Genomic DNA, 14,561 nt, shown 5'->3' with positions numbered 1-14,561 from the left:
TCCTCGAGCATTAATAATTGGACCCCTGCACCTTGGGCGGACACAGCGCCCGAAGGATTGCTTGGCGTGTTAGCTGTGGCGTACACTCAGTACTCGCTCTGTATAACAGAAGAGCTACACGCGCATCCCTTTGCTTGCTACAACGATCGTGTACATCAAGCAAACCAGACAGCCCAAGACACGAAACTCGAAATGTCATCTGTGAAGTCAATCCTCATAGTCGGAGCCGGCGAGTTGGGCACAGCTATCCTCGCAGCCCTCGCAAGTCATCCTTCTAAGCCTCCACATGCCAATTTCTCCGTCTTACTTCGTCCGGATTCCATCACCTCTCCCACTCCTGAGAAGCAACGCTCCAACACCGAGTTGAAGTCCCTCGGTGCGAGGCTTGTGCCTGGGAATTTCGTTGATGATGATACCTCTCAGCTCTCGGTCATTTTCAAGGACTACGACGTCGTTATCCAGGCAGGTGGATACGGTTTACCGAAAGGAACGCAGCTGAAGTCTGCCACCGCTGCACTTCAGGCCGGTGTTCCGCGATACTTCCCCTGGCAATTCGGTGTTGACTATGAAGCAATTGGGGAGGGCAGCGCCCAGGACTTGTTTGATGAGATGTTGCAGGTCCGGCGATTGCTACGGTCCCAGACTCGCACGACATGGACCATAATATCAACAGGACTGTTTATGAGTTACTTGTTTATCAGTGACTTCGGAGTAGTCGACATTGAGAACAAAATCATTCGTGCCTTAGGATCTTGGGAAAATAGAGTCACAGTATCAACACCGCGGGACATTGGTCGCTTGACAGCTGAGATGGTTTTCGTACCGGATGGAACACTGAATGAGGTGGTCTACATTGGAGGAGACACCATTTCGTATGGAAAACTAGCAGATATTTTGGAGGAAGTGTTTCACGGGAGTTTTAGCCGAGAAGAGTGGGACTTGCGGTTTCTTAAAGATAGGCTTGCGAACAACCCAAGCAATCTATGGTATAAGTATCAGTGTATCTTCGGCGATGGGAAAGGAATATCATGGGATTTGACCAAGACCCTCAACGGCCAACGAAACATTATTATGACCACCGTTGAGGAGTACATCAAACAAAATTTGGCCATGGTTAACTAGACTGAGAAGCTAGTATGCATATTTCAGAAACAAGCTCCAGTCACTATGGTGTCGGGTAGCTTAGAATTTTCAACATTTCGGACATCCTGATAGCCTCAACTATAGAATATTGGTCATTCAATGTTGGCATTCCAATCACACAGCCTGTTACGAGTTCAATTTCTCAGTGAGATTGTGATCTATGTCACATCCTAAAAATGTAAGACCTTTTAATCATGAAAACCTGTCATCAAAATATTTATCACCATTGACAAAAGAGTTCTTTTTCAGAGGTCAATAGATTAAAACTCAGAATTCAAATCTTTGGTTCACACTCTATGTCTATGTTATGCCTTGGATTTGGCTTCTGCCTCATCTGTCATTCATACAAGATTCGCTGCCTTGGCTTTCTTGCTTCTTAACCTTCAGCTTTTGATGGCCCTGCTGTGCCCACTTTTAAGTTTCCGTGTCCCCAAACCCTTTCTTCCGACTTACATTATCGACACGCTTTCCACGCGCATTGAGAAGATTGTGGCACGCATATGCTGTCATTCCATCGAAGGTATCGCTGTCGCATTGTTCGGCGACAATTCGTGCATCTTTCGTCATACCGTGATCTGCCTGTCCAAACACCGCAACACAGAAACAAAAGCAACATTAATTGACAAAAGAATTGCCACTGGAAATATACTGGTGATCATTCTGATAGAGAGTAAGGAACATTATATTCTGTTCGTCTTTTCTAACAACCTCCCTGCATTTTCAGCGAGAATTGCGTTACAATCGTCCTCATCTGGGAATACCCGTGACAGCTCTGTGTCCATTATGCGACTCATTCCAAGAGCACCACTCCCAGGTGTAAATGGATAATCCGTTCCATACAACAACCGACTCGCGTTTACATATCTTAGAATGCCATGGATTTGATCTGGAAATACGTAGCCAGCTAGATCGAAGTAAAATTGACGTTCAAAGATGTGCTTGACTGCTTCGGTATTGAATTCGATGGGATGACCCAAGACGGCAGTGGCAACATTGGCCATACGCTCGATAAGTGGGGGTAGAGCTCCACCGGCGTGACATATGATGACTGTGATTTTTGGAAATCTATCCACGAATCCTGTCATAAACATGTTGATAACGGCCCGCGCAGTATCGAAGAAGAACTCAAACATCGGGTTGGGGTAATGGCTCAGCGGGCTTGCAGCGTGGGCCGTGTGACCATCGCCAATGCACGGGCTGGTAGGATGGATGAAAACCGTGGCACGTCTGTGATTCAGTTCCTCGAAGACAGGATCAAGGACACGATCGCCCATATAGACGCCATGCATGTTCGTCTTGACTGCTACTCCATCGGCGTTCAGCACGTCAAAAGCGTAGGCGAGTTCTTCCAGGCTGCCTTTGACATCAGGTAGGGGCAAAGACGCCCAGAAGCCAAACTTGTCTGGATGCTGCCGCTTCAACTCGGCACTAAACTCATTGCATTCCCTGGTCACTCGTCGGGCGAGATCATCATCGTCCGGGATTAAATGTGTTCCAGGAGATGAGATGCTCAGGATGGACTTTGCAATGCCTGCCTTCTCCATAAACTCCAGATGGCCATCTTTACTCCAATTCTTTCCTCTGATTAGCATCTCGTCTAATTGAATTGCAGAGTGACTTGTATTCACCGGTAATGCCGGCATACCATCAGGCTTGCCGTAGCCGGCCTCGATGCAGGCCTGTCTGTAAGAAGGAGGCAGAAAGTGCGCGTGGGTATCAATTCGTTGGATAGTCATGTTCAAATCGAAGTTCGTGGAATTTGAGATCGTAATACGACTACAAAGATTGAATCGATTATCTTCTGGACGAAAGGTGCCGTTCAAATGAGCAGTTGTTGAAAAAAGTACACAAACTCCATCAGCTTAGGTTCTAAAATGAAGATATGTTTTGAAGAAATTTAATAGCGTGGAATAGAAAATGCGTTAGATCGCTAACAAGCAGTACTTCGAATAAATAATTAAAAAGAAATTCGAAAATAGTTTGTTCATCATACAAATCAGGCTACAAGCGTTTTCGTTAATAATCTATTTAAGAACACCAATAGAAATATTCTTTTCACCATGTAGGTTGTATCTTCAACATACCAGTACAAAAGTATCACTTGGATTGAAATATGTCAGCACAAGAACACCCTGCTCATTGCACAGAGTTTATCCCAAGTACGTCAGCACAAAGGTACCATCCGTGCTGCAAGGAGTATATTCAAAGCACGTAAGCACAAAGATACCCCCCTTCCTGCATGGAAATCACATAACGCACGTCAGCACAGAGACACCCTCCTTATTGCACGGAGTTTATCCGAAGCACATTAGTTCAGCGTATGTTCAGGGCGCGTCAGCACAGAGTTTATCCAAAGCATGTCAGCACAGAGATACCCTCCTTACCGTGTCGAGTCTATGCAAAGATGCCTGTATGTCACACTAGCATAGAACAACTAGATATGCAACAAGAAGCCTCTTGTCCGAATAAGCTCATGCATATACGTAGGGCCGCGTTGGCACTCTTATCACCCGTGAGAATCACACTTCGAACAAATTGAGAGGGTGGATCTAAAAGAGGTTGTCACCGGATCTGATGTAATAGCTGTATATCTGTTTCCACCTGCTCAGCCATATGCTAGAATACCTTCATACATTGATCGCATTGGATTGACGCCTCGAAATGAACAAGGCTGGCAGTTAAGCTGTTAGACTCACGTACACCGAGAACTAAATCGACGCTAATGAGTGCTCGGCTCGGCCACAGAAAACTCTATGCAGAGACGTAATTCGCAGAGCAGAGGAGATTTTCCTGGATCGACGAGAGAATACAAAATCAACGGGGCTGCTAGCATCAGCATCTATTAGATCCACCCTGACGATTATTTGATATCCACGCCTTATATTAAGGTCCCTATAATGACCTGATGATACATACCGGCATCAGCCTGCAAAGAATGGCTCAAGGCATCTGCCGGCCCATCCATGCGAGAGCAGCGAGGATGTAGGTATGATGAGTGCAACACAAACTCAATTTGTAGCGTTCCATTGATATAGGACGTACAAGACATGTTAACACACACCTCCTCAAGGCAAAGCTGCTAGCGCCTCACGCAATGTTAAAAAAAGATCATGTATCTCGTCCGTGTTGCCTAGGTACCTGGGCAGGTAGCGCATGGCAGAACAAGCCCGATATCGTACCATGCTGCTACGTTGGCGGTTGCTGCTTCGTTTCCATCATTATCTGTTCGTAAAAAGTTCAAACCAGAGTGAGGAAAAGTCCCCAGAAGATTGAAAACCCCGAGGGATTGAGCCTTGTACGATCTCCTGCAGAACTCCCAACACAGGCGAGTTTTCGCATGTCTCTCTTTGTCCCCTACCCACACTCCCACGTCATTTCTAGCAACCGATTGCAATGGAAGTCACCCCGCAAGAGTTTTTTCACAAGATCCAAGAGATCATTGCTCGAGAACTTGGTATCGAAGTAGACGAATTACAAGATGCAGACGTTCCGTTCTCCCAACTTGGCATCGATCCGATATTAGGGCGTGTAATTGTCCGCACGATCTCACAGAAATTGGACCTGCAACTCCCCGAAGACATATTCCAGAAGACTGGCGATGTTGGGCACCTTAGACAGCACATTCTCGACTCTCATGCTGCCGCGACGACGACGATCGCGACGACGACAGCGAAAGCAACAGTCAAAGACGAAGAGACAAGGCCTCAGCCCAAGCCGAAAAGTCATGTCGCATTTCCAGTTTTGATTCGAGGAAACCCAACCAAGGATTCAAGGAACATGTTTCTACTGCCTGATGGCAGCGGTTCGGCGATGGCCTACGCTCGTTTGTCGGCACCAGCCCCAGATTGTTGTCTGTACTCCATGCATAGCCCGTTTCTGGCAGATCCTAGCGAATATAAATGTACAGTTGAGGATCTTGCTGCCATTTGGGCTCGAGGAATCCAGAAGATCCAGCCACACGGGCCCTACACGCTGGGCGGCTGGTCTGCAGGGGGATACTACGCTTTCGAAGTCATGAAATATCTTCAATCCGAACGAGAAGTCGTGGATAAGATTATTCTTATTGATTCTCCGTGCAGGACCAAGTTCGAGACGCTGCCACTGGATGTCGTCCGATATCTTTCTTCCCACCAGCTCATGGGCGACCAAGACACAAACCAAACCCCAAAATGGCTCATTGATCACTTCGAGGTTACCCTACGAGCTGTAGAACGGTACAAGCCCACCAGAATGTCTGCGATTCCTGTCAAAGCAGCTCCTGACGTATATATCATCTGGGCGACAGATGCCGTCCTACCACATGGTGGAGCTGCGCAAACGGGACTGGATTGCGGTGTTCAGGTCACTCGGTTTCTACTGGAGCAGCGGATCGACCTCGGTCCGAATGGCTGGGAGACGCTATTCGCAGGATTGAGCAAAATCTTCATTGCCACCATGCCGGGAAACCACTTTAATATTGTCCACAAGCCATACGTAAGTGATCGACCACTTCTTCTTTGGCTCCCACAGCTTAACACCCAAAGACGGCCCCAACACTGGCCAGGCAAGGTGCAAGGTCTGGTCTTAATTGACACGAGGGCAACAGGTGACTCATCTTGCGCAATTATTACGTGAAGCTTTCCAGAATGATTTGGAAAGTTGGAGGACCGGGCATTGAATATCCGTCTGATCCCGGAAGAATACTACAAGGTTTCATAAAGCACCACTTCCGTTTTTTCCCAAAAGGTCTTTGAGCTTCGCCCCTTAACATCTCACCATAGATTGCCAGAGCTGTCGCAGGTGACACTGGCCTTGTTTAGTCCGGTTGTGGCCCCACGCGACTTCTTGACAAAAGATGATTCGGCTACTCTATTTTCAAATTGATACAAATCTTTCAAGACTCCATTATACCTTGATATATCCTTTTTTTCCCCCAGGCTAGATTACTCGTTCAACCTTTATTTGATGACCGCCCTGACTGTAAGACAAGATGCCAATATCATTGTTCAAGTCACTCAATCTTGATCCTCCTTCATTTGACTCAACACCTGTTGACAAATTTTGCCAAGTGAAGCAATCTGATGAAAGGTGAATGATATTAGCTGATGATCACCAATATGAAAAGGCACATCTGTTGTGAAAGGGATCTTACCGAGGAGAACTCCAGAAATGAGCCGCTCTCAATATCACTTTCTTGCGTGCGCAAGCCAGGAATGAGATCCTGCCACTTAGAGCTAGCTGGCTGGTCTTTCGCGAAGACCTGCACGCTGAATCTTGGGCCATTCGGTTTGGACAAGGCCCTGGGTTGGTATGAATCGCAGAGTGAGATTATCTTTTCGATATGTTCTCTCTGACCTGGCCCTGCGAGCGAGAACATGGGCACATCTGTGTCAGCGGCCTGCGTACTTGGGATATCAATCCTGGTGGAATCACAGTCCAGGATCAGTAATCCTTGGACTTTCTCTCCGGCTTCCAAGAGTTGCCGGGCAACCTCATACGCGATGATGGCTCCTGCGGAAAGCCCACCTATGAGGTACGGTCCTGAAGGCTGTTCCTTTTGGATCGCCGCCCGATAGATGCTCGTCAGCTCTTCGAATGTGACTTCGGTGTCTTCGACGTTCTCGCTTAGTGGAGACTCAACGCCGTAGACTGCAACGTTTGCATCCAATTTAGGGAGGTGGATAAACTCGAGTGTTGACCCTGTCTCGTCTGCCACAAGAAATAGCTTGTTGGAGTCTTTGGACCGGCCTCCTTGATGCTGTATGACCTTGCAGACAAGTCCTGGTTCAAAATGTTCTGGAGAGCTCTGATCTCTTCTTTCCGGTATTTCATCAACTTTTGGTGGATTGACTTCTTCCAATGTCAACTCGCTTGATACCGTAATTGAACCATGCCTGAGCGTTGACGAGACAGAAGATGTTAAAGGAGAAAGCTGTGCAGTTTCCGAACTTCGGGCGACAGAAAACAATGTCTGCTCGTCCACAGCAGTCCCTGGGGAGGAAGTTTCCGTTTCACCGCCGAGTAGATCTCGCAGAGCCTGCTTGGAGTCCCCAATCGTCTTGTTCTCCAGGAAGAAAGCTGCCGGGAGTTGCATGTCTGCTTGGCTAGCCAGCTTCGCTAAAATGTTGATTGCCATGACTGAGTCGATGCCAAGATCCGTGTATACTGTATCGTCCGTCATCTCATTTATGTCGTATTCACTTTCTTTAGCAACGATAGAGAGCATCAGGTTGACCTTTTCTGCAATGTTGACAGCAGAAGCTTCAGCATCAATGTCTGTTTGCCTTTCGGTTGTATCCAATGACTCCGGCCATGTTTGGGGATTTTCAGTCATGGTGTCTTTGTGTGCTCTAGGGATGCCACGAGTCCGAGATAGCTCTGTGGCCTGGCCTACAAGTTCCAAGCGAGTTTTGTTTGGCTCTTTGTGCGTGGCCTCCGGGTTCCCTAGAAGCCCACTTGCGGCAACTCTGTTGAGCTTCAAGAATTTGATCCCCCTAGTGGCCTGGACCATCTCGTCATCTTCGAAGACGTAGCAATCGCCCTGGACGAGATGACTGTTGGGAGTATCCTGCAGACAGGCATAAACCGTATACGTCTTGCCGGCTGAGAGGCCTTTGGTGGATTGCCAGTAGTCAAATCCAGTAGCCAAACAGACGAGATCTTTTGCATATTTCAAGCCCGAGTTCAGGACGAATCCAGTGAGCTGTACAGAAGCATCTGCACAGTAGGGACTCAAGTGGTATTTTCCCAGCTCAGATACTTCTGGAATTCTCACTGTAGCAATAGCGTCGTTGCAATTAGTATCCATGGTGACTTCTTCTAACGATTGGTACGTTGAAGAGTAGGTGACAACATTTGAGAAAAGTTGGTAGATGATGGGCTTGAGGAGCAAATGCGCTCCTCTCAATCTCGCTTGTTCTTTCAACCAGTTGATTCTGGAGGCCAGAAGAAATGATTGAGGTGGGTCTAACTTCCACATAGGACCGGCATCGAAAACGACTCGACATTCGCCATGAAGTGAGGTCTTGTCTCCTGTCTGGGAGTAGAACTGGATGTGGGCGCCATTCTCAGTTGCATGGTAGGAAGCATTGACACGAATTACCGAGTCAATAGGCGTATCGGCAACGCTGAGTGCCTGCGTTATGTTGATTCCACGAATACACATGGTTGGTGGCTCGGCCTGGTTGTGTAGCTTGCCGTAGACATATTTGGCAGCAGTAAGTGCCATGTCGTGGAAAACACCTAGGGAGCAGATCGTGTGGCCAAGGACAGCATGCCCTTGGATGGCTTTGAGAAGAAATGGATCGGAGATGTCTGAGACGAAAACGGCTTTGATCGTTTGACCCTCTACCGTTTCATCCTCCACGTGTTGGATAGAGTTTGTAAGAAACTGACGAGCCTTCGCCGCCTGGGCCGGATCGGCCTGTCTCGAAGACTCCGTAACGTACTCTGGCTTCACATAAGGCACCCAGAAGTCTTGACAATCGAAAGCGTAAAAGGGTAGGTCCAATACTGTCAGCGATTCTTTGAACCCCTTATGGACCTCGGCCCAGTTGACTGATATACCCGACTCGTAGGCTCGCTTCAAAATCGAAGAGATCGTCTTCCAGTTGCTCTCGCCGGATTTTAATGCTGGGAGAGTTCGGGATGCAGTGATATGCAAAGTGTTGCGAGCGAGTCCCAAACAGATAGGTTCAGGTCCGATCTCCAGCCACAGAGAGTCATCTTCGCAGAATCCCGCTGCCTCACATGCTCGAAGTGCTCCTACAAAGTCGACTTTTTGACGAGTTTGGCGTGTCAGGTAATCATCGGAGAATACATCTGCTTCTCTCTCAATCTTTCCTGACAGAGTCGAGGCGATTGGAATATCGGGCTTCAGGAATCTCGTTCTTCTGGAGATTTGTCGCAGCTCCTCTAGTATTGGCTCCACTTGGTCGGAATGGAAGCCATAAGGCACACGCAGTAGCGTTGTCTTTGCACCCTCTGTCCCTAGTTGGGCTTTGACTCTTTCGATATCGTCCACCTTCCCGCTGGCTACTGTTATCGATGGAGCGTTCAAACATGCGACTTGGCACGAGTCAAGTTTCAGCTCACTGAAGCATTTCTCAAGTTGTTGCTCCGTCACGCTTGCCACCACCATGGCGTGGGTGTTGGGATGAAGGTGCTTCTCCATGAGAGCTGCTCGGTTGCCGACCAGGAGCAGTGTGTCACTGACAGACAGAACACCAGCAACACAGAGTGCTGTGTACTCGCCAAGGCTGTGCCCGATAACAACACTCGGGGTAATGCCATAGCACTTCATGAGGTGCGCCAAAGCCAGCTCCAGAGCCGTCAGGGCAACTTGGACCTTGACTGTCGACTGCCTAGACATATCAACATTGGGATCCGATATTATGTCAATGAAGTATGGCAGCCCAATCATGGTAGCCATATCTTGGTACGACATTAGAGCCTCCCGGTATTGTTGGCATTCTCGAAACAGTCCAGCCCCCATGCCGGCATAATGTGACCCTTGGCCAGTGAAGAGAAAAACACACTTTCGAGGCCTGAAACTTGTTTTTGGTACGTTGGACTGTTTGCTCGTATCTTGTCGTAGCTGGCTGATGAGGCTCTTGGTGGAATCCCCAGTGTAGGCTACACGAAGCTGTTCGTGTACCCGACGGGCGGTAGTCGTGTAGGCTAAATCTGCCAGCTTTGTATCGGGATGTCTCTCAAGATAATCCAGAAGTCTCTCACGGTTGCCATGCAAAGACTTTGCTGTTCGGCCGGATATGGCTACTGTATGCCAAGCTCGGATATCCTTGCGTTTCGACGGACGGGATGGGGCTTCTTCAATGGCTATGACAGTATTACCTCCCTGGGAGAGCCAAGTTAGCGCGTTGAGTTCTTCGAAATATAACATTGTATCATCATTCTACGTACCGAGGCATCAAAGCTGTTGACAAGCAGCTTGATTTTCTTGTCACCGTTGGGGCTCGGCTTCAGGGGGCTGGTCTTGGTCGATATTCTGACATTGTGTTGGGCCAAAGGTGGGAAATTCGGGTTGAGTGTAAAGGGCCAACCAGGCTGAGAGGGTATCTCACGCTCTCTCAGCATCAGAATCGCTTTAATGAGTGATGTGACACCGGCCGCCTATAGCACATTCAAAGTCAGTCTACTTGTACTCTCCAGCGGAGTCCAATATGGTAGGGTACTTACGCCTTCCCCATGGCCCACGGCAGCCTTCACGGCGCCGACAGTCAGAGGGTTATCTCGCTTTCGTCGTGTGGCAAGCGTGTTGATCACGGAACTCATCTCTTCAAAATCACCAGCTTGTGTGCCTGTTCCATGCATTTCCACATAAGCAATTTCGTCCGCGCTCAACGCGGATTGCCGCAAGACTTCATTATAGGCCATCTGCTGGGACGCAGCACTCGGGTGGGTCATGGAATCCGCGGTAGGGCTGTGCATTCTAGCCGACCCCCTGATGACAGCAAGGATATTGTCATTGTCGGAAACAGCATCCTCTAGTCTCTTGAGCACGACGACTCCGGCACCCTCTGCCCGGGCGTACCCGTCGGCATCGGCATGAAAGGTTCTGCAACCGCCTGTGGTGGACAACATGCCCGATCTGCTCAGCCCTGAGAATACGGTGGGTGAGTTGATGACTGAGTAGCCGCCAGCTAATGCCATGTCACACTCGCGTGCTATCAGGGCTGACCTCGCAAGATTGACGGCTGTCGAGCTGGTCGAACAGGCCGTGTCAAGCGAGACAGCGCCGCCACTCCAGTTGAAATGGAAATTGAGCCGGCCAACACCAAAGGCTCGACTGAAACCAGGGACGTAATAAATATCGGCTCCTTTCTGATTAAGAATCTCTCGCCACTCATCCGCAGCTTGACCAAAATAGGAGGCGATTCTGGAGCTTCCATTTGCCAAGCTGCTGTTCGGCGAGTAACCGGCAGCTTGTAGTGCCTCGTAAGCGACCATGAGAAGTAACCGGTGGCCTGGGTCCAGTTGCGCGGCTTCTCGTGGCGACACGTTGAAGAGTCGGTAGTCAAAGAAGCCTGGTTTATCGATCCAAGCACCATGTCTCGCAGTGGTCGAGTTCTTCTCCTCTCCATTGGAATCATAGCAGCTGTCGAGGTCAAATCTGCTTTTTGGGACCTGTTGGGTGACACTTGTAAGCATCTTACTTGTCAAATTTCTGCTGGATAGTTCATACCTCCTTTATGTGGCACTTCCCACCCATGAGATCTTCCCAAAAGCCATCCACTGTTTCACTGCCAGGAAACCTTCCCGCCATTCCTACGATTGCAATGAGGTCAGAACCACCACGGCTGTTCTCGCTCTGGGACGTTGCCACCGGTGGTCGGACTTGGTATTTAACCCCCTTGGCTTGCAAAGCCATCTTGACGGCAGCCAAATGATTCGTTGGGCCCATCACTGACAGTGTGACATCCTTTGTCACGTTTAGCGTGGACACGCAAGTGTGGACCAAATCAGTGACGCGGAGAACATTGTGCGCAATATCCTCCAGAATCTCCCCCAGGAGATCACCCAGTGTCAGGTGAACATATTGCTTGCACGAGCTTGGCGAAAACATCCGTGCTTTGGCGAGATCGATTGGGTGGCGCAAGAGGGGCGAATTCCCAAGAATTTTGTCAACGTCGATCTTTGGCGCGTGTTTGGTATGAATGGGACCCGTAACCTCAGTTCGGATATGGGAGGCGTTCCTGATCTCCGGTGACCAAGATGTCAATTGCTGCAGAGAGGGTGGAGGACCGATTAGAGTAAGCCAATCCCTGGCTTCTACTCCGATGGTGACTCTTCTAAATTCAGGAATGCCCTATTAACAGCACTAGTCAGGATTTAAATCTGGGGAGCATTGACAACTTCGAACGCACGTGATATTCATGGAACTTATCTAGAATATCCCGAACAGTGACAGATGAAATTCCAGTGTATGTTATTCCCCAACTTTCTGGTGACTGGTCGATCAATTTCATATGTCGATTGACCTGGGCAGCTAGCCTGATGCCCACAGAAAGAATCTCCCGGGCTAGTGGGAATAGCTCGCTGGTATCTTGGGCTGCCACTGCGACGGCCGCCGGAAGGAGACCTCCGCATAGAGCGATGACATCGACTGGCTTCAGGGTCGAGCCGAGGGTGGTCGGATCATCATGGGCGTAACTGTCACCTTTTTAGATGCTGTACAAATCCGGGGAGACCAGAAGGGCTTACCATATGAGCTGTCCCAGTCTTCCAGAGCATGCCAATGCGGTTGAGACAATGATGTTGTCGTCATTTGAAGCGTCGTACTCCTCTGCGATTCCCAGAAGAGAGTCCAAGGTCCTGTGCCAACCATGTTCTCCTGGTCCCAGTCGACTAAATTCGAGCTGAATGACATCAATCGCGTCCTGCAAGAACCTCCTGGCAGCTGGATCAGACTTTGAGCTATGTACAAGGGCTTGGATTGCCGTCAATTTCTCAACGGATTGATCCCCAAAGATGAGTAAGTGGTTGGAAGGTGTTGAAGCTGCCATTGCGACTGTTGAAGTTGATTCTGCGTGATTCGACAAGAGGTGCCGCAAAAAAGATTGAAGTAAAGGATAATTTATGAGGCATCGACACAAATTGGGGTGACTGCCAGCTATTACTTTCATCCCCTATCCCCTTGGTCACCTAGGTACCTACGTATCAACAAACATGTCATTATCGGAGGTGTTTCCTGTAACGAGGCTGTTTCTGAGAATAGCCTGTTGTATTGATAGATTATTTTTCTGTTGAAAGTTTAGAAATTTTGTGATTCATGTAACGGTAAGCTTACTGATTCGATACTGAGGTTGTCTTTGAGATATTGTTGCTGGTAGTGCTTACCCAGCTGGCAGTCCGTCAAAGAAATCGTTCACGGCTAAAGAGTAGAACCATTGTACCGCAGGACTCATGTTTATTTACCGACCATAACGTTAGATTCTAATTAGTGTTTGGATGAACCTGATAAGCAACGTGTATTTGTAATCCATCGGTGTACTCAAACCCGAACATGTACTCTTTCATGTTCAATGGTCTACATTCCAGTTTCAAAGGCTTTTGCAGTTAAGGCGGCGACTGGGACTGAGGCCGATCTCTTTTGCCAGTTGACGGCGTAGCTACTTAGGTCACCTAGGTGTGCATTCAAGTGTCCAGATTCGGCGGCTTCAGGGCATCTAAGTGGTTGCGACACAGCGCGGCAAAAGCAACTGGATTCTGCTGGCATTTCTAGAAGGTACCTAGCTGTAATATTGCACAAGATCGTCAAATGGAACGAGTGAGATCCAATGATGGGAAACTGCTTATACGTGCCTGACATCACGTTGATATTGGTGTAGATAAGCTACTCCCGTTGCAGGTCAATCACGCAACATAGAAACAGGCATTGCTACTGGTAGCATTAGATATTGGTCGGGCGCAAAATGAAGGTGTGAATCCTTCTTAGGGCAAAAGGTTGGGCACGAAATTTTGCGGGCGTTAGAACTTAGTGTTGACGTGAGAAAATGGTCTTCTTCAAGAATTACCACAGGCGCATCTCCACGGGGCCCCTGAGAGTAGTATTCGGCCAGGGTCGTAGCAAACTCAGGGTCGTAGCAAACTCAACTAGACCTCGATATGAATCCAATTAACGATCTGTGGAATCATTTCAAGTGATAAGCGATACCTAAATTGGAAATCTTCGCATGTGATTCACCATGCTCACTCGAATGGGTTGCTGACAAGAAGGGATGTCAATATGCATCCCTTCAGGGCCAGCATCAGCAACAACGTGGCATATCTATGGAGGGACGAATTATGAGCTGCAAATTCTGATAGCAACGTGGCAAAATCTCGTAGTTCCGTTCTACCCCGATCTGAGCCTGTGAAACTTGTCGCAGTAGATGTCCAACTTACAAGGAACATTGTTGCATATCTGGCTATCTCACTGGAAAGGAACCTATAGCTCTTGTATACATACCACAGTTATGCAAGGATATTTCGGGAGCCGAAAAGGCTGCTACCGTTGCGGCCCCCAAAAGGGACAGTTCTAGATCTCTTGTCAAATAACACTGCAGGCCGCGTGCAGTGTGCGGCATGCGGACGATATCACACACGAAGAGCAAGGTTGCCAGGGAGTCCCGGGCTCACATGGTGCATGTCAGCGATGAAACCTGCACAATACTCGCACAACCATTAACTGTTACTTCGGTATTTACATGCCATGTGGCATGTCGGCATGGGATGACCTGCATAATTAGCTTGCCGGGAAATGGCGTCCCAAAAACTTTATTTGCCAGGTCTACCGAGCTATCCAATCAACTACCCTGTTTGAAGCACTAGATCAGCGCTGACACGTACCGGGTACTGATGATATCACCTAGATGACACCGAGTGTTAGGTCCCTAGACTTCTTTGTAGTCGAGCAGGGCTATCGGAAATTTTATTTG

General features: G+C 48.6%; 4 protein-coding genes across 4 annotated transcripts; 2 read left to right on the top strand and 2 right to left on the bottom strand.

Annotated features, from left to right (window-relative positions):
• Positions 1-192: 192 nt before the first annotated feature.
• Positions 193-1,122, top strand: J7T55_011278 (uncharacterized protein; the record flags this gene model as incomplete). The annotated part of the gene is made up of 1 exon (XM_053133165.1): positions 193-1,122. The coding sequence occupies one exon, from the start codon at positions 193-195 to the stop codon at positions 1,120-1,122; it is 930 nt and encodes a 309-aa protein (XP_052988950.1).
• Positions 1,123-1,823: 701 nt separating this feature from the next.
• J7T55_011277 (uncharacterized protein) lies at positions 1,824-2,879 on the bottom strand (the record flags this gene model as incomplete). The annotated part of the gene is made up of 1 exon (XM_053133164.1): positions 1,824-2,879. One exon carries the CDS (start codon positions 2,877-2,879, stop codon positions 1,824-1,826), a length of 1,056 nt encoding a protein of 351 aa, XP_052988949.1.
• A 1,657-nt stretch (positions 2,880-4,536) lies between these two features.
• On the top strand, positions 4,537-5,942 carry J7T55_011276 (Conidial yellow pigment biosynthesis polyketide synthase; the record flags this gene model as incomplete). Its single annotated transcript, XM_053133163.1, has 2 exons — positions 4,537-5,616; positions 5,904-5,942. The coding sequence occupies 2 exons, from the start codon at positions 4,537-4,539 to the stop codon at positions 5,940-5,942; spliced, it is 1,119 nt and encodes a 372-aa protein (XP_052988948.1).
• A 195-nt stretch (positions 5,943-6,137) lies between these two features.
• Positions 6,138-12,647, bottom strand: J7T55_011275 (uncharacterized protein; the record flags this gene model as incomplete). Its single annotated transcript, XM_053133162.1, has 7 exons — positions 6,138-6,200; positions 6,275-9,979; positions 10,045-10,254; positions 10,321-11,268; positions 11,327-11,866; positions 12,009-12,294; positions 12,346-12,647. 7 exons carry the CDS (start codon positions 12,645-12,647, stop codon positions 6,138-6,140), a joined length of 6,054 nt encoding a protein of 2,017 aa, XP_052988947.1.
• Positions 12,648-14,561: the final 1,914 nt, after the last annotated feature.

The sequence above is a fragment of the Diaporthe amygdali genome (assembly GCF_026229845.1).
Source record: "Diaporthe amygdali strain CAA958 chromosome Unknown NODE_35_length_488319_cov_65_809586, whole genome shotgun sequence".
Classification (NCBI taxonomy): domain Eukaryota; kingdom Fungi; phylum Ascomycota; class Sordariomycetes; order Diaporthales; family Diaporthaceae; genus Diaporthe; species Diaporthe amygdali.
The sequence above is the reverse complement of the archived record's forward strand: the minus strand, read 5'-3'. Positions and strand labels throughout refer to the sequence as shown.